This window comes from Acartia tonsa, chromosome 2 (genome assembly GCF_053477335.1).
Source record: "Acartia tonsa isolate MP-2025a chromosome 2, ASM5347733v1, whole genome shotgun sequence".
Classification (NCBI taxonomy): domain Eukaryota; kingdom Metazoa; phylum Arthropoda; class Copepoda; order Calanoida; family Acartiidae; genus Acartia; species Acartia tonsa.
In genome coordinates this window covers 61,178,580-61,203,369 of record NC_137261.1, presented here as the reverse complement: position 1 = coordinate 61,203,369, position 24,790 = coordinate 61,178,580, and the positions used below count along the sequence as shown (strand labels likewise).

Genomic DNA, 24,790 nt, shown 5'->3' with positions numbered 1-24,790 from the left:
AAAATTTGAATGCTGATAAGTTGTTAAACTCAATAAAAATTAAAATTCTATGTCCCCTCCCTCCTTGATTATAAATATACCAAATATTATGCTCAATTTAACCTTTTAACAAATTAAATGATTACAATATTTCAAGATTTTGTTAAATAATATAATGAATTGAACTTCGAAACAGATATTTATAGCTTATTATCTAGATATCTATGTTTAGTAGATATACTTATTTCAAACTTCCAGGGAGGGAGGGGACATTTGGCTGTAAATCATACTGGTATCCAAAGCTTCATTGGGGACTTTTATTAAATATTAATTGGGTTGTCCAAACTTCACTGTTCAATCTTTATACATATTGTTTATCCTATTATGTAAAGTAGTAAGCGTAATTTGTCTGTCCCGAAGGATCTCGCTAACTGCTAAACCGATATTGTTCTCCTTTACAGTGAAGCTTTTTATAGGTCCTGGGAAGGTTTTAAACTATTTTTTGGGAGGGTGTCTTCACTCTCCTCCCCCAAAAAATATTTTTTAAATTTTTTTGAAACTCAAATTTAAAATGGGATGAGGTAAACTTTTCTTTCTCCTATCTTAAGTGCCCCTAGAGGCTTTTAGGGGGCGTAGCTGCTAGTATCTACTAAAGAGATAATTTTGTTCTTTGTAATTCTAAGTTAACATCAATTTATCGTCCATTGCCTTGTCCCTTAAGATCGGCTTTGCTCAAAAATATTTATGGTATATGAAATATTTCTGGATATATTGACAGGGGAAAAGTTGTCGTCAAATTAGGGAGCTAACATGGAACTCATTTATTGGTCAGTTCGATCAAACAGTCGGAGGGAAGGTAATAGAGTAGAAGGTGGATGGAGGGTATCGTTATTTTGGCCAGCTGCGAGCATTACTTTATCAGAGTACATGAAAATATTGTGCAACATCCAAGTAATAATATATCGATTCAGTCTAGGCTCAAAAGTTTTAATTTTCTTTTTCTAAAATGACCAATCAAAATGGGGCATGATGACTTTTGGAAGATTTCGTATGAAGTAAACTAAATAATTGTTACACACAAAAACAAGTATAAAAAATCCATAAATAATGAATAAGGCTTTATGGGAAAATAAATATATAGGTTAACTCAATTAATATATTATTACTTGGATGTTGCACTTGATTTTCATTGACTCTGTTTAAGTGATGCTCGCATCTGGCTAAAATAATGATACTTTCCATCTTTCCTCCTTACCACATCCCCAGCTCCCCTCCTTATAGATGAACGAACTGACCAATAAGTTATGACCATGTTAGCTAACTAAATTTAGAACATTTTTTTTAAATATCCAATTAATGTATATTTTATATCCGTCAAGAACGTGATAACCAATGAACTTATTAAGTTTTCCATTTGAGGGAAGCTTTTATAACTATCGGATGGTTTTAGGCTATGTGATATCTGAATTAAAGTCTTGAGGTTGGTTTTAGGCTTTTTTTTGCCACCTATTTTTTACAGAGCTCCAGTACTGAATTTAAGCAACTAGTTTTGATATGAAGTAGTTATAGAATAAAAGAAAGACGAACATATTACGTGAATTGTAAAGCAAGTTAAATTGGATGATCTTTATATTCTTAATATGAGGGAGGGAGGGGACATTAGGCTGTTAATTTCACTAGTCTCAAAATATTTATAATATTTTTTTTCTAATTTGTTGTCTTTACAACTTTGGGGACTTTAAATAATTTTTTATTTGTTCCAATTTTAATTGTGAAGTAGGCTACATTTGGTTTTATCCTTCTAGGATTTTTTTTTTCAATTTTGAAAATTTGTATACCCCCCCCCCCCCTTAGCGGGGAAGTAGGCTACCTCTTAGCACACCACTGCTTTCGACACAGGCATATATGTCGATATAATGACAGCAACGATTGTAAACAAGGAGTTTGTTAATTATGATATGAAGTGCTATTAAAAGCCTTAATTATCCTTCGGTAAAATTACTTTTCCAACAATTAAAACAGAAATACAATTGTCTAGTTTTTATTACAACAATCGATTTAATATTACTTGGATGTTGCACCAGATTTTCATGTACTCTAATAAGTGATGATCGCAACTGGCTTAAATAAGGATACCCCATTAAACTCCTTTACTTCATCCCTCCCCTCCTAGTGGATGAACGAAATGACCAATAAACGAGGTCCATATTAGCAAGCTAAATTGACTAGAAATTTTCCCCTGTCAATATATCCACCTATATCTTACATCCATTATTACAACAGAAGTTGATATTACTTGGTTGATAAATGGTCAAAATACTCAGTATATTAAGGACAATAATGTCCATAAGTAGTGCAGCAATATATAATTTTAATAGTAAAATTAATTAAAAGTAAATCTACTTTTTAAAAAATTTTAGAGAAGGTCGACTCTTTACTTTCAAATTTAGTTTTTTCTAGGGTGATTTCTCTTACAAGGGTGGTGGTAACCGTTTCCAAAATGAGCTTCACACTCATGAAGAATCATATCAGTTCAGCGGTTATCGAGATCCTTCGCTACATATCGATTATAGACTTTATGTTACTTTTGTATAAGCAATTGCAATACAAATATAGTTCAAAATGTAAAAAAAAATTCTAAAACTTAAAATCTTGCAAAAGATATTAAATCTTTTGGGATATAATAACTTTGCCTAACGATTACAAAAATATCAAAAAATGTAAGTATTAAAACATTAAGATATCTCTTTCAAGTTATAGAAAAGCTTAGCTGTTAATATTTTATGGCATTTCAATTACAGATTTGCTAAATTTTACCCCAAATCCGTGTAAAATCTTAATATTTTAACTAGCAAAAAAATGTTAAATTCTTAATTTAAAATCATGAAATCTGCCGCAAATTTTGACCATAAAATCTTTTAATTTTGTTCTCTGTTAGGGCAGGGATGGTACATTTAAAGAAAATATTTTTCCCCCAAAGTTTTCCGTCAGTCAAAAGTGACAAATTGGAAATGAAAAGAACGTTACCAGAATTCGCAGGGCCATAGAAAACGCAGGATAAATTACTATTCCCAATCCAGAATTATATAAGCCTTTAAATCCGGGTGGGAGGATTGAATTGGACTGTAAATTATACTGGTACACAAAGTTTTACAATTACGTTATCTTATTTGAGTAGGTGCCTCAATGTTTCGTCCAATTTAAGATACATTTTTTCATAATAATGATTAATTTTTAAGTTGTGGAAAATTGTTCTCGATTTTATACCCTTCTCTCTCTCTGTAAATTAAAAGACAAAGATATTGAGAGAGTTAGAAAAAGAGAATTAAGAACAAGGATAATAATAGTCATTGTTCCATATCAAGTACTTAGTTCAAATAATGGAGAAAGAACTGGGCGAAAAATATACAAAAATAAGACAGAAATATACTGTTAAATAAAGTAGGGAGTTTTTTGTCTGAAGCTTAAGATCTCCGATTCGGTTCTCTATGTAAGGTAAGCTTCATATAGGTCCTGTGATGGATTTAGACTATTTTATTTTTAGATTTAAGTCTTGTTTTAAGACATTTTTCTAGCCATTCTCTGCCTCTTTGAGTACAGAGCCTCTAGATGCTGGAGGCATAGCCGCTATTATAAGAAATGGATTTAAGGTAGTTTGGACCTTTAGGGAAAAGTAGATTTTACACAGGTACATAAAAAAGACAAATAAAAGAAAGACACTAAGAAGCAAGTTAAGTTCTGTATGTAGAAAAGCTAGGCATCTCCAAACTAACTCACGCCTGCCTAATATGATAATTACAATACCAAATATCATTTTTAAACAAAAAATCTGACTGAAAGATATAAACTTTATAGGCCTTTCTCTTATAAAATAAGCAAAATATTTAATCTATTTTTTTTTTCAAGCACCTAAAATATTATAAATTAGACTTTAAATGAATATTCAAACAAATTTTTTTTTATATTATAAAAAATCAAGAAAAAATTTATATTATAATGAAAATGAATAAAATTTTAATCTTCATTTTGCATAAAAATGATATAAATAAGAGAAACGAACCATACCAAAAAAAAATCTTTAGAAATTTTAATCTACAATGAAATTTAGCAAGATCTTCTTGTTTTCAGAAGGGTGGGGAGATGAATAAATTTAGCATATAACCATCCAAGACTCTAATTAGAAATGTAAAATCCTTGATGCTTTTCTTTAACCCTTACAGATCGGGCCCCAATTCCCACCTTAATAGATCGGGGGGGGGGGGGGGGGGGGCTCAAAGAGCCCCCCCTCTATCTCGGCTCCTGGTACAGATAAAGACGTAAAATTTTTTTCTGGTGGTTCATGTGTATTTTTAGAGAAAATTACTTTTTCTAGTCATAGCAGTCAGACCGCTCCTTAGCCGCTTATTAGCGGCCAGCCGCTAAATTTTAAAACAGCTGTAGAGCGGCCAATTTTGCAGCTAGGATGACCAAATTTTAGGACGAACTTTTATTTTTCATAACAAAAAAATTACTTTTTCTGATCATCGCCAAAAAACGGCAAATAACGGAAACCGCCATTTTCGGCGGTTACGGCGGTAAAACGGCGGTTGGCGGCGCAAATTAATATTTTTATCTGTTTATTATTGCTCAAGGATTTACCAAAAAAAAATATAGGTCTCTAGCTGTAATAGAAGCCACGATATTCATGATATATGTCTGTAGTAAAAGCCGGACAAAAATCGGTCATAAAGTCGGTCAGGGAGTGGTCAAACGGTCATAACACCACTTTTCTCAGATGGTCATTGATATCTAAGTATTCACCAAAAAAATTTTAGGTTTCTACCTTATACACAAAAGTCATAATGTAGAAATTAAGATTTATTTAGAATTTTTTCAAATTTTTTTTGCTACCCAACCGACTTTGACCGGACACCACGACCGACACAGACCAGATATCCTAATAAAATCAACTCTTGCCGACGTATAATTACTAAACTGAAAAAGTAATGAAGTTACAGCTCTCCATCTTACCTACAAAAAAAATGAGATTGAAAAAACTAGAGGGGGGGGCTCTTGGAGCCCCCCCCCCCCCCGATCTGTAAGGGTTAATTAGATAGATAGATATATAGATAGCAAGTTACCTAGTATATATTTAGATACCGGATAACCGGATATTTGCCGGATATCCGGCGTTGGCCGGATATCCGGCCGGTTACCGGATATCCGGCATTTGAAATCCGCCGGATATCCGGTATTCGGTATCCGGCCAAAAAAGTATCCGGCCCAACCCTAATGGAGAACTCAATTGGTTCACTGATAAGCGAGATCTTAAAGGACAGACAAATAAACCTTTACACAAATGTTTCAAATGAGTAAATTAACTTTTGGTTGATCTAAAAATTACGTGAAACAGTTCATGACAAGATTACTCAAAAACTTTTTTTTCACGTAATAATTTTTTTCACTTCTTTTTAGTAGCTTCTATAGATGACTTTTTTATTAAATATAATTCTAAAGTAGTTGTATGTATGTTTTATGTCCAGTGCAGATTTTCTGGCTATTTTTAGGGTTTGTTAAGTCAAACATCTCCAAAAAGTAACTTAAGTGTAAGATTAATTTATTGTCTAGATTTATCTTAATTCTAAAATATTTTGACAACTACGAATAAGTCACTTAAGTAGTAGGATTTCATTTTCTTATTAGGTTCTCTTTTTTTTTAGGAATCCTTTTATAAATCTTGGGATGGTTTTTGACTTTTTTTATTATAAGATTTAAGTATTGAGATGGTTTTAAGCTATTTTCTATGCCTTTCTTATCCCTTTAAATAGAGAGTTACAAGATGTTAGGGCGTGTCTGCTAGTAGTTTTTAAAATCAGATAGATTTATTAAACTTTTCGTATTATAGTAAAATGTCTGTATAGTAATATTTTTACCTTACCCAAGCGGGTTCAAATTAGCGGCTTGCGCGCGGCTAACATGCGGCTATAGAACCCTAATTGTTATATGGGTGTAATTTACATGCTAATAATTAGCTGTGTACCATTATTTTTTTTCTTTTTGGGTGAGGTTTATGGCAGTTTTTTGTGTGAGCAGGTAGAAAGGGATTGATGTATAGAAGATTCTTACTTAAGATGTAGCCCTAACAAATAGCCTAAAACCTGTCTTTTACCAATTAAAATTTTCCAAGAAATAACAATCTGTTTAGTCTAGCTGTTTTGAAGATCTTGTAGACACACAATCATTTTCTTATGTACCTTTTTAAGGGTGTTTTTTCTTCTTTGCTTCCCGTTCTTTTTACTCTAAGGGTTGTAGTGGTTTATGGCAAGGTGGGAGGGAACATTGGACTATTTATTACACTGGTTCCAAAAGTTTTATGATAACATTTTCTTATTCGTTGTCTTAACAATTTGGGGACTTTTAATAAACTTTGATTGGTTAGTTGAGTATCCCAACGTTTCAACCACTTATTTTATTCTACAGAAAGGGTAACTTTGTTTATTACTTAAGAGGATGTACATCAATCTTTCTGCTATTTTCTTATCCCTTTTGATCCCTGAGTGGTTTATGGTTTATTTACTGTATGTGTATAGGTGTGTGTGTGTGTTTGTGTATGTGGGGTGTTTGTGTGTGTGAGTGTGTGTGTGTGTATTAAGAGATATAAGTTTTCCGGAATTTTAATGTAGGGAGTAGATTTGAAATCTGCATCAAATTTTAAGGATTTTTTATAAAATTCGTTTTTTGTAAAATTCTTTATCTAAAAGCGAAAATACATTTTAAGTTAATTAATTTTGACCAATAGGATAGGTGGATTTTAAACTACCTGCGCTCTAATTGGTTGGATGATGTACGACATCCAATCAGAGCGCAGATTTTTTAAATCCACCAATCACAGATGCCAAAATTAATTAACTTAATTTGTATTTCCGCTTTTAGATAAAGAATTATACAAAAAACGTATTTTATAAAAAATCCTTAAAATTTGATGCAGATTTCAAATCTACTCCCTACATTACAATTCCGGAAAACTTATATCTCTTAGTGTGTATGTATATGTCTCTAATATTGTAATTACATGACTTTTCATTTTTTTCATCTTTTTGTCTATGCATATATATTACATTACTAAAGGCTGTTTTATCAATTAAGCAAAAGCTGTCAAAACAGCCAAAAGATGTATTTCTTTCTGTATAGAAAAAATACCTTCAGATACAGGTTGAAGAAACGGGTAAAGGGCAAAAAAAGCAACCCTCCCTCCCCCATACAAGTCATAATAATAAATTAGGGTTTGATATAAATTTATAAAATTAAAAACTTTTTGTAGGAATATCTAATTCATATAACATTTTTAAAAACAAGGTTGACAACATTATAAAGTAACAAAGCCAAGAAAATTTTATTAATTTTCGTGTAATATTTAGGTTTATATTAAATTTTTATTACAATGATATATATTTTATTAAAATCTTTTGATTGACATTAAATTCTGAGTCAAATTCTTAAAATATGTAGCTATGTATTTTAGGCTTTAGTAATAGTTAAATGAATTAGATGGCGTTTTTCCTTAAAATGCCCATTCGAGCATAGAACCGTCTCCTTATTTTGAAATGCTTTTTCTTGAGGGCTTGTTAGGATAGGTACTGGGTAGCACCGCAATTAGATGGGCATTTGAAAAAAAACTACCTCCCCCTTCCCTTACTTTTTTTTTCTTTCAAAGCTTTTTAAAAATTGTAGACCAATCAGTCCAATGGTTTCCGAGATCTATGCAGGAAAGCTAAATATAGGCCCTAGGAAGGTTTTTTCTATACAGTTTTCTGCTTAAACCTCGAGATGGTTTTAGGCTGTTTTTCCCTACAGAGTCTCTAGATTCTAACCATCTGTTTATGCAGTTACTTTTCCCTAGCTCCTAATTTGATATGTGTATATTTTTTTGTGTAACCCATGTTCGTAAATATATCAAGGACCACAGACAAGCTTCCATAAAAATAAGTAGTATATAAAATGTTCCCTGTTGAAATACGAGCTTTCATTATATAAACACAAGACTGTAGTTCAATTATAGCTTCGAAACCGATTACATCATCTGGATTAGAACCGGATACCAGCCATACTGAAAAATTATGTATAACATCTTATTTCATACAATTTTCCACGAATATTAAAATTAAAAATCATAAAATTAATACCTGTTTTATTAGCCAGGGACTTCGGCCACTCGTGCCAATCCAAACTGGTATAATTATGATATTTTTTTTATTTTAGATATTCGAGGAAAGTTGTCTATATATAAGCATTTATAAACCTCATAAGCACCATATTGGTCAAATTGTCGACGTACTAAAAATAGCTAAAAACTCTCAGAATTATAAATGAATAATCTACATATGCTCTTAAACTTCTTCTCTCTGCACCGAACTAACCAACGAAATTGGAAGAATAATTAATTTTTCAGTATGACTGTTCCCTTTCCCTATTTTAAAAATATCTCAGGTTACGCCCATAAAAAATTCACAAATCCTTCACTCTCGCTGCATGTCTTAGATACCAACATTCTTTATATCTATCTATCTAACTATATTCTAGGTATCTTACTATCTATATATCTATCTATCTAATTAAAACAATAAATAAATCCTTCACTCTCGCTGCATGTCTTAGATACCAACATTCTTTATATCTATCTATCTTACTACATCATAGGTATCTTATTATCTATATATCTATCTATCTAACTAAAAAATTCACAAATCATTCACTCTCGCTCCATGTCGTAGATACTAACATTCTTTAAATTTATCTATCTACCTAGCTGGTTCTATCTATCTATCTATATTTTAGGTATCTTTCTATCTAACTAAAACAAATCGATTACTCTAGCTGTAAGATTCTTTATATCTATCTATTCTAGGTGTCTTTCTAGCTATCTAGTTAACTAAATTCTATGTATCTTTCTATCTATATATTTAATTTTAAACAATCCATTTCTCTCGCTGTTAGATAATAACATTCTTTATATCTATCTATCTACCGAACTATATTCCAGGTATCTTTCTATATCTATCTATCTAACTAAAAAAATCGATTACTCTAGCTGTAAGATTCTTTATATCTATCTATCTCCCGAGCTATTTTCTAGTTATCTTTCTATCTTACTAAATTCTAGGTATTTTTCTTTCTATCTATCTATATAATCACAAAAATTCATTATTCTCGCTGTTAGATAGCAACATTCTATATGCTATATCCTAGGTATCTTTCTTTCTATATCTCCAGTTATAACAAAACTCAATTCCTCCACTCTCGCAAGATTATTTTTGTCTATCTATCTAGCTAACTAAATTCTAGATATCTTTCTTTTTGATGATAACAAAACACAAATTATTCACTCTAGCTGTTAGATAGCAACATTCTATCTATATCTATCTATCTTACCCGATTTTCATATATTCCAGGTATCTTTCTATCTATCTAACATACTAACTGGATCTGCATATATCTAGATTATCTATCCAACCACCTGTTTATTTTTTTTTAATCATGGTGTCCATTTTTTATGAACGTATTATGTTCTGTATTTTTAGAAGGCTTGCATTTTTTTTACTGTGTGAAATATTCAGAGCGTAGAAACTCTATAGATATCTTAAAAGTTATTTATTGCATAGCACTATAGACAGATTTCCGTGTATGTTAAAATTATAGTAGGGGACAAAGTGAATAAAAAATTAGCCATGTGACGTCATAAAAATGATGGATTATTCATATCTTTTTAGGAGTTTTCTTTCCCACTTCTTCTTTCATCTCCCTCATTTTGATGACGTCACATGGCTGATTTTTGAGTTACTTTGTCCCCCTACAAAATTATATAATATAAGATAAAAAACAGTTTTGCAAGCCCAGAAGGGCCGAACCATTGACCTTAAGGGACAATAAAATCAACGATAAATTGATGTAAATCCCTAATTAGAATAAACAAAATACCCCTTCTGTAGAGTATAATTAATAAATTATTGTTGGAAAAGTTTGGACACAACTAATTTGTACAACTCAATCAAAATTTAATTAAAGTCCCATTAGAGTAAAACACTAGAGGGAGAAAGGGTTAAATAAATGTATCTCCCCATCGCAACAGCCTTGTGCAACCTTTCTATTGGTGTCGCTTATATTGACACAGCCAAGTAGCAGAAAATAATTTAGAAGCAGACGGAAGAGGTCTTTGAAAAAAAGAGAGGTAGTTGTCTGTATATACATCTATAATATAGACCTGTTAAAGTCCCACAGTTTTAAAGTCAACGAATAAGGGACAATCTAATTTACAGTTTAATGACAATTTGTGTTTTTTTTATTGCTGCGCTACTTATGGTTATTTAATCCTTATGACTTTGTTATCTGCATTTTGATACAAATTAGAATGGATTTACTATTACTTGGATCTTACACCAGATTATCATGAACTCTAATTAAGTGAAACTTGTAGCTAGATAAAATAACGATCCACCCCATCTCCTCTCCTACTAATGAATGAACGAACTGACCAATAAGTGTTGTCCATATAAGCAACCTAAATTACACAAAGCAAAACAATATTTCCATTGCTGTGCTATTTATTTTTACAGTTTTTATTTCTTTGTTTGCAGCTGTACATATTTTTGTTATATGCATGTTTTATGTTAAATATCTCTAGTGCTTTAGATATTTTTTGACATTAAGAGTTGACATACAATATACATATATACGTTTGGAAATCAGAGATCTTAAGGGATAAGACAATGAATAATAAATTGATGTATATCCACAATGATGATACACAAAATTACCTCTTCTGTAGATTAAAATTAGTGGTTGATAGGTTTGGACACTTAACTTAATGAACAAACCAGTCAAAAGTAAAGCGAAACATTAATATAAAACTTGGGAACTAGTTTAGAAATATAGCCCTCCCCTCCCTTCCTGTTTTGAAATGCTAATGTTTGGTATTGCAGTTACTCTATAATAAGGTTTCGTTCGTTTTTTGTTGTCTATTGAAAGCATTGAGATAGCATATACAGGATACAACACGAAGATATGATTCTAGATATACAACTGTGTAGCTTGTAGTCCAAGGAATCATTATTTTAAAAATCAAATGTTTAGGTCAATTATGTATAGCATACAAAAAAGTGTTGTTAAAAAAAGAAACAACATGTTTAAAATGATTTTCTATTGGTAACGACACTATTTAGAGTTGCTAAGGTTCCTTAATCGTACCTAATTGTTATAGGATTCATCATGCAAATATTGAAAACGATATGACAATTTTATTATATATAAATAATATAATAGAGCTAACCGTTACGGAGTGATTCTAATTATAGAAAAGCTTCGATAGTAAAAAGATATAGGAAATATTTTAAGAAAAAAACATCTGTTATGTATTTACAGAATGACTAAATCAATTTGATGATTTCATAAAAGAATGGGCATTTTTCTTACAGCATGGCTGCTCTATAACTTAAGTGTAATGGCCGCATGTAAATATAATAAACTTTTTTGTTATTTTTTATTGCTGAATTAGGTCCATCAAAACGTAACTTATCGAAACAAAGACTTTGTTACATAATATGTCTAAATAAATTATTATATGAATGAATATAATATTTCTCCATTTACTAATCTTTATAGGACTTGTGACTTCATACTCAAGGGGGGAGAGGACATCGGGCTGTTTATTACACTAGTTTCCAAAGTTTTCTTATTCGTTGGATTAACAACTTTGGGGACTTGTTGGTTCATTGAGATGAGTATCCAAACGTTTCTATCCCAAATTAGAATCTAAAGAAGGGCTAATTTTGTTTATCTTCATTTGAGATGTAAATTAATTTATTGGCCATTGTCTTATCATTTTTGATTTCTGAGAGACAACTTACTGCCTATGGTTGCATAATATTGTAAACACATAAAGATTAGCGTTTATTCTAAACAACTAAATCACAACAAATTATTTAGATACTAAGTATTGTTTTCTGAATCTTATGACGCAATACAACTTTGATTTCCTTATTCAAAGATAAATTTAAAAATAAAATAATATTTGCTCTATATCAAAAGTTAATACTACCCACAATTTGATTATTTGAAGAAAAAAATTAGCTTGTCATTTTTAGTTTGAATGTAAGCATACCAAATGAAAAGTGTTAGTCATCAATTGTGATGTATTGATGCAATTATGCATAAAAAAGTATTTTTCATCAGTGCAAATTTAAATAATTATTGAACAATATAATTCTTAACACTTCTATACATTGCTTTACTGTTCCTTTCTTTTCATTGATTATTAGAGTGTTGAAAATTGTCTTTATTTCTCCAATATATGTATTTACTAGCATCCACGTCCCTACCATCTAGCGGCTTTGTAATCGAAAAGCCAGGTCTTCAATATGAAAATAAAATAACCTAAAACCATCCTAGGACCTACTAAAATCTGTTTTCTGTAACATTTTTAGTTAGTTTAAAGAAACACTTATTATAAAAAGAATAGTGATCTAATATTTGAAGATTCTTAAATTCAATTCATATTAATTATTTTTTTTACTTTAGGTAAGTTAAAGTTATTTCTTTAAATAAATGTGTAAGGAAAGATCTCGTAAACGGAAAGATTACAGTTTATAATTCTATGGAAAAAGCTCTCATTGATCTATTGCAAGTTTTGTTGTATTTGCGATGGTGTAGAAGGCCAACCACATTTAAAAAATAGACAATCAAAGCCTCTTCTTGGCAAACCTAAATTTGTTAATGATTTCTATACATCATTGGGTATAGCAATACATCTTTAAAGTAATTCATGGAGTAGCTATGCTCCAAAAAATGTCCCAAAACAATTATTTAAATGGGCGAATTGCATGTGGCAAATAAATCACTTTTTACTGTAATCAACATTGAGTATATACTTTAAATAACTTTTTATAATGAATTTTAGAAGAAGAGGGGGGGGGGGGATTTTGGACTTTATTTACTGGGCCAAAGTTTTATATACACGTTCTGTCATTTGTTTGGTTATTTTTATTTCTTTATTGGGATGTGGACAAACTAATAGTAAAATCTTTTCGACCAATGGTTTAAAGAGCTTTGTTTTTATGGATGTTGTTATCCTTGTTAAATGAAAATTTTTATTTTTACGCTACTTATAGACAAATTTGTATTTGTTAAAAAGAAATAATAGTACGATGGTCGTAGACTGCAAAAAACTCGGTCACCAAAGTGTATTTTGACAGTATTATATACCAAATAGATAATTTACAATCTTATGGACAGAGAGGGAGGGAGGGGACATTTGGTTGTAAATTATGCTGGCCCCTTTATATACGCTTTATAAACGCACATTGCATTGATACTAGCATTGATTGGCAGAACAAATATGAAAGTTTTGCTTATTACTAGCAGTGTTCAAACAATTCTACCAATAATTTTGAATTTTGTACAGAAGGGGTAATTGAGGGAGTGTTTCAATATATTATTTACTGTCTTATCCCTTAAGATCCCTGTTAAAAAAAAGATAATTTACATTCGTATGGGGGACAATTGTATCCTACGGGATAAAAGGATGGGTAAAATGGCCCAAAAAGGGTGGTAAGGGATAAAACAATTGACTTTACAAAAATTACCACTGATTAGAATTATTGATGGCAAAATATTTTTTTTATGCAACGGATTAGATGAAATGTCTAGTTTAGAGAACTTTGGGTACCAGTATGATTTAAGTTCATTTTTTGTGGGTTCTTTTTTTCTAGGGGCGATTTCTCTTGAGTGGTGTAAAGTATAGTTCCTTCCCGTATATCTTTTCAGTGTTTAGCAGTTACTTATTCTTGTATATTCAGATAATTTACTAATTTTTTATTCCTGAACAATTGTATCTTAAAGAACATAAAGGAATTTGTAGAGATTTTAAATTCTGGCCACTTTTAGACCTAATCTTTGTGTGTGTTTCTAATGGATATAAAATATACGTGGATATATTGCCAGGCGAAAATTTTTCGTCAATTTACCTTTTAATGTGGATCTCTTAATTGGTCAGCTTATTCATCCAGTAAGAGGAAGGGATAGGGTAAAGGGGATGGATGGGGGTTATCGTTATTTTAGGCAGCTGCGAGCATCACATTATCAGAGTACATAAATATCTGGTGCAATATCCAAGTAACAATACATCGATTGTGTTTGTGTGCCTTTAATCTTTGTGTAATTCTTTTTTTTTCGATGGAGGGATTTAAAGGGATAAGACCATGGACGCTAAATTTATGTACACCCTCAATTATATATAAACTAAATTACCCCTTATGCTAATGAAATTATTGGAGAAAATGTTTGGACACTGCTAGTTTTTGCAACGCAATAATGATTTAACAACTTTTGAAGTCCACGAATAAGATTAAGTGTAGCACAAGTATAGGAGTATAGGGAGGAGGGGAAATTTAACTTATTATCATTCTTTTCCAAAAGTTTTATAATTCTCATATTCTCTCATTCGTTGGCTTTAAAAACAGTAGGAACTTTAATGAAAGCTTTATTTGGTGATACAAGCTAGCAATATGTCTAAACTATTACATCATATAATTAAAATCTGGAGAAGGTTCTTGCTAACCACTGAATCAATATGGTTCAGCTTTACGTTGCAGTTTCTCATAGGTCCTGGGAAGGTTTATAACTATTTTGCGGGTGAGTACCTAGGATAAATCGACCCTAGGGGGCCCGTAGGAGCTTGAATTACATAAGTAGATAGGCAGGCGGATTCCTTACATGTACCTCTAGTACTAACTCTATTGTAAGTACTGTAAATTTACCAGAGGGGTCAAACACACATACACACACACGCACACACACACACACACACACACACACACACACACACACACACACACACACACACACACACACACATGGACATCGCTAAATTGTAAATTGGTATAAAGACCTATAAAAATATTTGACGGTAAACGTAAAGGCATTTTCAATTTTTATGTAGCCAAAAAGCTAGGTGTTTGTATATTGTCCAAGAAAGGCTATAAAATTTAAAAACATTTGAATGTTTATAAGGAAAAAAAACAAAGTAGCGTTACAAGGAAGGAAAGGAACACTTGGCTGTTTATTATACTAGTCCCCAAAGTTTTAGAATAACGTTGGTTCAATTTTGGTGTAATTGAGATGGGTTAGTTCAGTAGGTTGGGTATACAAAAGTTTCAACCACTAATTGTAATCTACAGAAGGGGTAACTTTGTTTATCGTCATTGGGGATTCTGATTAAACTTTTTTTATGTGTGGATTAATCCTTCTTTGGCATTTGGACTTTCAGATATACTTTAAATAATACTAGCGGCTACGCCCCTAGAGGCCTCTAGTGGCACTTAAATTTTTTTTGTTCCAGTCTCTCTTTAATTCTATACGATACCTATCAATGTTTTGATCAAGTCTCTAAAATTTTTTTTTTTAAATCGATTTTTCATGATTTCTCATGGGAGGGTGGTGGTACCCTCCCCGTAAATAGTTATAAACCTTCCCGGGACCTATGAGAAGCTACCCTGTTAAGAAGAACCCGATCGGTTCAGCGGTTAGCGAGATCCTTTGGTACAAACACACATACACACAAGCATCCTGTTACTTTAGTATAAGGATGTAGCTGCGCTAATAAAAATACCATGAATTTTGTCATTTTTAAACGAACACCACAAAAAAATTCCTTTAAAAATGATTATTGAAATGATGGTCAATTTTAACTGTTTATAGCCTAGGCTTTATTACAACTGTCAACATGGTATAAATATTTTAATTTTTGTCATAAAATATGATAATTAATGTGGTAACACGAACGTTAAGAAACAAAGATCAAATAAAAATGAATGATATAAAGCGTTTTTACCAATTGGAAAAATTTTATTCGTAACATTGTTTCTATTTTTATTATTTCCATTCTATATTCAGTCAAAGTTTTTATTATTACTTTTATTTAAGAAAATAATTCACAAAGAATTTTCTTGGTTTTTTCAATGCACCTGATATATTTTAATAACATAAAATTACTCCCCCCTCAAATTTTTTTTACTATCCACAATATATTTTACCCTAACAAAGATGTAAGGCGAAAAACTTTATTATCCCCCATGTACTAAAATTAGCTCACCCCCCCCCCCTTCCTCTAAAAATTGATATTTTTTTGTCGAGCTATTTGTAGCTGTCATAGATGTAGTATTACCCGTTTTATAAAGATGTTCATTTATTAAAATGGATATATTATCACTTGGATGTTACACCAGATTTTCATGTACTTTTTTATTTAAGTGATACACGCAGCAGGCTAAAATGACGATATCCCCAATCCACCTCCGTCTACTGAATGAACTTACTTACCAATAAATGAGGTCCATGTTAGCAATCAAAATGGACGACAAATTTTCCCCTGGGCAATATATCCACGTATATCTTACATCTATTATCAGATTGGTATATTTTTGTAAAGAATTCAAGGTCGAATAAGTTTTCTTTATAGAAATATTTTTATTTTAATTGATTTATTTTATGATAAAATCTATCAAATATAGCTTACAATTGTTATATAATAAAAGAATATAAATTTAACAGGGATCTGAAGGGATAAGACAATTTATGCACATCCCTGAAGGAGATAAACAAAATAACCACTTTTGTAGATTACAAATATTATTTTGAAGTTTAGAATTTGTTAATTTCAATCAATCAATCAACATTACGGACAGACGGCCAAAGTGAATTAAAGCGTATCTTCACTATTAAAACCCACGATATTAGGCGTTTTTTAAAAATCATAAACTGATAATTATAAAAAAACAGTTTGGAATTAAATGTTAATCATTCCAATTAATGATTCAAGATAAAATCCAGGGCTTGGCAGCTGCATATCAGCCGCTTGTAAGCCTCAGGGAAATCAACCTTTTAAAAATTTAAAAATTCAGCTGGAAGTCTAAATCTTACCTTAGTATGGTAATCCTTCTTTTTAAAAATTGAAAGCATACAAACGGTTTAAATTTGAGGCTTATGTGCGACTTACGCGCTGCTGTCGATCCCTGATAAAAAGCAAGAAAGAAAAAATATATTTTTTCAAATGTAGAAAAAAAAAGATAATTGAGCTGATTAAGGATGTATTTGGGCCAAAAACAATAACCACAAAGCCAAAACTACCCAAATCTTTTGTTACACTTTAAACCCAGGGAGTGGATGAACATTAGGCTGATTATTACAATAGTCCCCAAAGTCTTATACTTACGTTTTCTTATTCGTTGGCTTCACAACCTTGGGGACTTTTATTGAAATTTGATTAGTGAATAGTATCATGTAGTTTTTTAATCGATATATGATTACTTGGACGTTGCACCAGATTTTTATGTACTCTAATAAATTGATACTCCTAGCTAGCTAAAGTAACCAACTACTTTTTTCCCATCCCCTCCACTTCTACTGGCTGAACGAACTGACCATTAAATGAGGTCCATATTAGCAACCTAGATTGGCGACAAATCTCCCCCTGTTAATACATCCACGTATTCTATATCCATTATTTTGTTTCATTTATACCATAGTGCATCCTTTTTCTGATTACTATGAAAATCTATTTCAAACATCTGTGTTGAGAAAATTTTTTCAACAAATTTTAGCATAAATGCAATTTTGCTTATTTTTATAAGTAACACAAACTAAGGCAGGAAACAATGTATTGATAAATAATTCGTTTTGGTATTTGTAGGCATAAAAAGTTTCATTATTTATTTAATCTTCAGGAAGAAGCACTTTCTCCATTAATCTTTTTTTTTATATGATACGATAGTGTATTATGGATAAAAAAATACTTGTTTTATGTGTATTGTGTAGTATTTAATTTAAAAAAAATACTATGTATCATATCATATTCAAAAATAAATTTATGTTTGGTCAGGATTTGCAAAAAATATTAATTCTATATACCACACTATCGGCTACACTCTTAGCATCTAGGGGCAATGCAAAAAAATACCTTAAAACAATACAGGAGCCATAATGAAGCTTCATTAAAAATGAGAACTCAATCGAGTAAGTAGTTAGCGAGATCTGAAAGAGTTATCAAAACTGGTTTTACTCTTATAATTTTTTATTTTAATATCCGCGGAAAGCTGTCAATTATTATAATACGATGCAATAAATAACTATTCTAACAATAAATTTAATTTCAGACTGACTGGAATGATGGTTTAGCTGCGGCTGCCTTGGTCAAGTCCAAAGGTAAAGTGTTCATACAAAAATATAAAGTAATCAAAAATAATATTTCACAGATTAAAGAATCTTGAATTCAAAATATTTAAACTAATATTTATTGCTTTCATAATTATTCACTATTCAGTCAAATTCATTCCTTTAGCAAATCTATCGGACTTTCATAAAAATAATTGTTTGATAATATCCAAAATTAAACAAATTTACTTTGAGCATTCTGGGAATGATATTTTTTATTAAAACATTTTTGCCCGAAGGGTTGATAACAAAATTGTTTTTTTTACAGATGAATTATATCACCCTGTTTTTTTTTAAGTAAAAAAATACAGTCTTATTAATCAATGAATGAAAGTTGAAGTATACATAAACAATTAATCTATTTTGTATGAACACTACTTACCTGTCCCAGGTGGCGCTATACCTGGAGCCCGTGAGTTCAGCACCCAGCCAGATAACTGGCAGGATAACCTGGATAAAGCCCTCAGGAATACAAAATATTACAATCATACTGGTACCCAAAGTTATCTTGTTTGTTGTCTTAAAACTTTGGGTACCTGAATTTTGATTCGTTGGTTCCCACCTGATAGTTTGATAACATTTTAATAAATAATTTTAATAAGTTTGGGCCGGATACCGGATATCCGGTTCTGGCCGGATATCCAGCGTAAAAAATCAGCCGAATCTCATGTAACCGGATAGTTTTAATATCCGGTATCCGGCTGGATATTGAAAATGGCCGGATATCCGGCCCAACCGTAAATTTTAATTTACAGACGGGAAAGTATTGTTTTTCATCATGGTGGATATAAATTAATCATTGAAACTTAAGTAGCAGAGTGTCTTAGTTTGGCTGTTTGACTACTTAGTCTACAAAAAGTTTTATATTGGTTCATTAAAGGTTCTAAACTATTTTAAGTGGATTTAAAAGTTACAAATATAGTTTACTTAATGTTAAAAGTGTCTCAGACCATTAAAAATCTTAACTCTAAATGAGAACTCAATCAGCCAAGACGTTACCCAGATCTTTTGGTACACAGACACACATTCTTCCTTTTTTATTTACTTTTTGTAGTAATTTTTCTCTCTAAAGAAGTAAAATCAAAGAAATTTTAATATTTGAAATACAACAGGGGAGGACAGAAATTGGGGGTGAACCCCGTCTTAGAAGCAAAGGATATCGCAAACCCAGGGTAAGTTATTTCTTTAGTTTTTGTAAATAAAACCTCCTACCTACCACTCTGGCCTATTTTGATTTAGGATATATCAATACTCACTCAAAAGGAAAGTTGTTCATTTGTCGTAGCACCGTTACTTACCGTTACAAATCTGAAGAAAAAAAATAAAAATAATTTGACGATTTTTAAAAAATTAAATGTCTCAATTAACTAGCTTTACAGTATGTAATAAGATACTTTACAGTTAATATAAAACGGCGGTTTGTCGCCGCTATAGGCTGGAATTAGCGGCCAAGATATCGCCGTTTTCTAAACGATCTTAGAAAAACAGGATTGAAAAGATTTAATTTTATGCTCATTTTAAGATAGTAGGACGCACCAGGTTCCAAAAACCTTTGCTACCAGGTATATCTATCAACAGCCTTTCTGTGGCCATAAAGAATTTACTAAGTTTATTATTAATGTTACTTTGATTTGGAGCGCAATGTCAATTAAATTTAGTTCTAAACCTATCCGCTCGGTGTCATATTACTTTTTTTGTTCTAGTGTTGAGTATCTTGGCGTGATGGCGTGGGCCGCACAATTTCAGTGGATCCCGGATCAGAACACACCAGCAGATATGGTCGAGATGAGACTAGGCAGGACATTTAGTTTAGATACGTGTGGCTACGTCCCTAGAGGCCTCTGGCAGCACTTAAATTGTTTTCTTTTAATTACCTATGTTGAGAAATAATTTGTCTATATTAAGATCAGCTTTTCATTTTATGTGTCTATGAAACTGGTGCCGCCATATCGGTTCAAAGGTATAAACCATTAAATGAAACAATATGTTTATAAATTGTCGTGTACCAGTGTAATTTAATGTCCAAATTCCCTCTCGCCCTGGTTTTTTCCCCCTATACTTCATAGATAGGATAGCTTTTATAAAATGATTTGAGGGTAAAAAAGCTATTTCAATCTTTTTACTGTGAGGGGGGCAATTTTAAGTATTTTATATTGTTGAGGGTTGGGGGGGGGGGGGGGAATTGAGGGGTTTCAAAGGTTTGAGGTGGATAAACACCCCTTTACCCCCCCTCTGGACGTTTATGGTTTGAGTGATAGTTTAAAATTTTATATCATGCTATTTATATATTTTAACTATGAGAATATAGTTCCGTATGCGCGGACGCAACGCAAATTGTAAAAGTGGAGTAATGCGGTTGAGCGGACAATTTTATGCGGTTTGGCTATTTTTTATTTGCCTTGCACAAGTTGGTCCATATGTAGGACAACAACAATAAATTGTAGTTATTGCAGAGGGGATTGGAACATTGTAATTAATATAAATGTTACTTATATCCAATGTTTAAAACTTTGGAGACTTTAATTGAATCCTTATTGGCTAGTACATACTAAAACTGTGAAAGGTTGTTGTACACCCCATTGTCTTATCCCTTTAGACCCCTGCTTTTTATGGAAATGTAAGCTATAATAAATACATCCATCATGATAAATATCTTATTAGGGAAATGGGCTGCGTAGATACTGTATGCAGTGTGTACTGTATTAGATATGTATTATTAACGACCTTCATTTCAGTATATTTTTATCTCTTTTTCTATATTTCTCTCTCCCTTTATCCCTTTCTCTCTCCCTCTTTAACTCTCTCTTTCTCTCTCCCTCTCTCACTCTTTCTTCAATTTTAACTATTTCTTATTCTTTTCAAAAAAACTTTTCTCATTCTTCATCTATCTATTCCTTTCACTCTTTGCTTACGTTTTAATCTCTTTTTCTGTTTTCTCACTCCATATTTTGTTCTTTTTTCTCTCTCTTTCTCTTGTCTATCTCTCTCCCTTTCTTATTCCATTTAATTCTTTCTCTCTTTTTCTCCATTTGTCTGTCTGTCCTTTCTCTCTCTCTCATCGTTTTCTTCAAAATCATGCTTCAATTGCATTTTTGTAGAAAATAAATATTATGTTTAAAAAACAATCAGACGCTAAATTTGAGGTTTTATATGTCTGTTTTTTACTGTGTTTATCTATATATCATGTACTTTTGAGGTTTTATCTGAATGTTTAGGCATGTAAATACTTCCTTTTATTATATCAACTTGTCTATCTATCTATTTGTCTATCCAAAAGCTATCTATCCATCTTAAAATCTATCTATCCATCTAAAATGTACTTTTGAAGTTTTATCTTCATGTTTAGATATGTAAATATTTCCTTTTATTACATCAATTTATCTATCTGTCTATCTTTCCAAAAATCTATCTATCCATCTATCAAGTAGTTTTGAGGTTTTATCTGCATGTTTAGGCATTTAAATACTTCCTTTTATCATACCAATTTGTCTATCTATCTATCTATCCAGAAATATATCTATCCATCTTAAAATCTATCTATCCATCTAAAATGTACTTTGAAGTTTTATCTGCATGTTTAGGCATGTAAATTCTTCCTTTATTATATCAATTTGTCTATCTATCTATCTGTCTATCCAAAATCTATCTATCCATTTATCACGTACTTTTGAGGTTTTATCTTTATGTTTAGATTTGTAAATACTTCCTTTTATTATATCAATTTGTCTATTTATCTATCTATCTATCCAGAAATATATATCTATCCATCTATCTGTGTTTAAACAAGGATGACAACATCCATAAAAGCGAAGCTCTGAAACGGTAGGACAAACGGACATTAACACTTGTATAATGTCAGAACTGAATAATCAGAATGCGAGTGTATAAGAGTCAAAGCAAAATTATAAGTAAATTTGTTGAAAAACTGCTTGATACAGGATAATGATTATGGACATACTTACATTTTTAGGACTTGATTATAGAGTTGCTTCGCTTATAATATTGTACTTTGTTGTCCCAGGAATCAGTATATACAAAATCAGACCAATCGGATAATTAGGTCACATACAAATTTTTATTAAAAAAGTAAAAAAAAATCAACATGTTTAAAATGGACGTACGGACATTCTGAGCTGGATCTTTAAATGTGTAGCCGTTGGCGTGGCTGTAGCCGTGGCCGTAGTCATGGCTGTAGTTGTAGCCACACTTGAGCCACACTAACGAACTGTGGTCACTTTTAGCGTGGTTAACCACGCTACAACTACGACCACGCGTTGTCAATATGATTTAAAGATCGCATTTTTTTTTTGTGACCACGGCAACGCGTGGTTAATATGATTTAAAGATCGCTATTAGGTTGGTGGCTGTAACTCTGACCACGACTACGGCCACGGCTACGCTTTTAAAGATCCAGCTCTGGTAATGATTATAGAGTTGCTACGCTTTCTAACTCGTACCTAATTATTACAGGAATCATCATGCAAAATTTGAAATCGATAGGACAATTCTAACATGCCTAAATTAACGTAAAAAGCTATTTAAAAAAGTAAAAAAATCAACATGTTTAAAATGGACGTACGGACATTTTGGTAATGATTATAGAGTTGCTACGCTTTCTAAATTGTACCTAATTACTAAAGGAATCACCATGCAAAATTTGAAATCGATAGGACAATTCTAACATGTCTAAATTAACGAAAAAAGCTATCCGTGACGGACGGACGGACGTACGGACGGACGGACGGACGGACGGACGGACGTACGGACGGACCGACCCTAATTATAGAAAAGCTTCGCTTTTAAAAAAAGAAATATCAAGAAAATCTATTTGTCTATTTATCTTCTGTCAGTTTGTTAACCTAAAATATTTATTTATCTATCAAGTTTTCTATTTTACATATATCTATCTAATAATACTTAAGTCTACTAATCTATAGTATGAAATCCATCTATCAATCCATATACTTATATTTATTTTTTGTATCCTTTCTGTTTGCAACAATATTTTCATGTTTGTTTATTGATTCATATCCTTTTTAAAAGCGAAGCTTTTCTATAATTAGGGTCAGTCCGTCCGTACGTCCGTCCGTCCGTACGTCCGTAAAGGATAGCTTTTTCCGTTAATTTAGGCATGTTAGAATTGTCCTATCGATTTCAAATTTTGCATGGTGATTCCTTTAGTAGTTAGGTACGATTTAGAAAGCGTAGCAACTCTATAATCATTACCAAAATGTCCGTACGTCCATTTTAAACATGTTGATTTTTTTACTTTTTAACAACAAATTTTTATGTGATCAAATCATCGGATTGATCTGATTTTTGGTATATTGATTCCTGGGACAACAAAGTATAATGTAATAAGCGAAGCAACTCTATAATCAAGCCCTAAAAATGTAAGTATGTCCATAAAAATTATCCTGTATCAAGCAGTTTTACAACAAATTTACTTACAATTTTGCTTTGACTCTTATAAATTTATATTATGATAATTAAGTTCTAACACTATACAAGTGTTAATGTCCGTTTGTCCTCCCGTTTCAGTGCTTCGCTTTTATGGATGTTGTCATCCTTGTTTAACCTTAGATTTTATATTATTTTGATAAGAAGGTCTTTTGGTACTTTACCTCTTGAAATAATCAAATGAGTTAGTTTTTAAGGTAAAACTAGTTAAATATATCATTGTTTACTTCTATTCTAATTTCACAATGCTAAGTTTTAATTAGATAGAACATTTCTAACATGCATAAATTCTAAACTAAAATACAAATAATAAAAACTAGGAGCAAACAAATGCAAAGTTGGGGACACGTGTGAATTTGTAATTGACCTGGACCGTTCTGGCGGAGTGAGCACTGACCAGCTGGACGCCAAGGTGACTGGCCCCAGCGGCCCAGTCAGTCTGGACAACTTTGACCCGCGGGCGGGACGGGGAGCTTTCACCGCCCATGAGTTTGGTATGCATGAGGTAATTTTTTTTTTGGGGTCTTTAGATAGCAGCATAGTTCAATGTCAAATGTCCCTATCCTTCCTCTGGAAGGTGAAAATTAATTTTAATTTCAATCCTTGCTCCTCTTTAAATAAAAGAAAGTAGATTCATAAAATATAGAATAGGATGAACAAATACCATCCTACTTGTTCATATTAGCAAGCTAAATTAACGGCAAAACTACCACTGTCATAATATCCACATATATTATATCCATTAAGGTGCTGCTTACGGCTGACGGAGAGGCTGTGCGAGGTGCGCCAAGCTACGTGCGCAGCATGCCTAACTCAAAGAAGGACTACGATGGAATAGAACCCTGCAGGGTCGGCTCTACTGTCGAGGTTTTGGTAAGTTAGTTTAATTATTACTAACTAGCGGCTATGCCCCTAGAATGGGTTGTATATTCAAAGGGGAAGAAGTTGAGGGGGCTAAAAAAATAGCCTAAAACCATTCCAAAACTTAATTCTAAAAGAAAAAAGTATAAAACCACCATCAGAGGACCAATGTGAAGCTTACCTCGAGAAGCCAAAAGGTTTAGTTATTAAAATCTTTTGCTCCAGACAAAATTGCTTCACAAATTTCACAAAA

General features: G+C 31.8%; 1 protein-coding gene across 1 annotated transcript in view; it reads left to right on the top strand.

Moving 5' to 3' along the window:
- The window catches only part of LOC145312647 (filamin-A-like), a 218,378-nt gene that overhangs the window by 132,999 nt on the left and 60,589 nt on the right, over window positions 1–24,790 (top strand). The window contains exons 9-14 of the mRNA XM_080151908.1: window positions 18,159–18,207; window positions 18,608–18,680; window positions 19,326–19,388; window positions 19,920–20,011; window positions 23,997–24,181; window positions 24,424–24,549. Of these exons, the coding sequence (XP_080008034.1) occupies window positions 18,159–18,207; window positions 18,608–18,680; window positions 19,326–19,388; window positions 19,920–20,011; window positions 23,997–24,181; window positions 24,424–24,549 (588 nt within the window). The remainder of the gene's footprint in view (window positions 1–18,158; window positions 18,208–18,607; window positions 18,681–19,325; window positions 19,389–19,919; window positions 20,012–23,996; window positions 24,182–24,423; window positions 24,550–24,790) is intronic.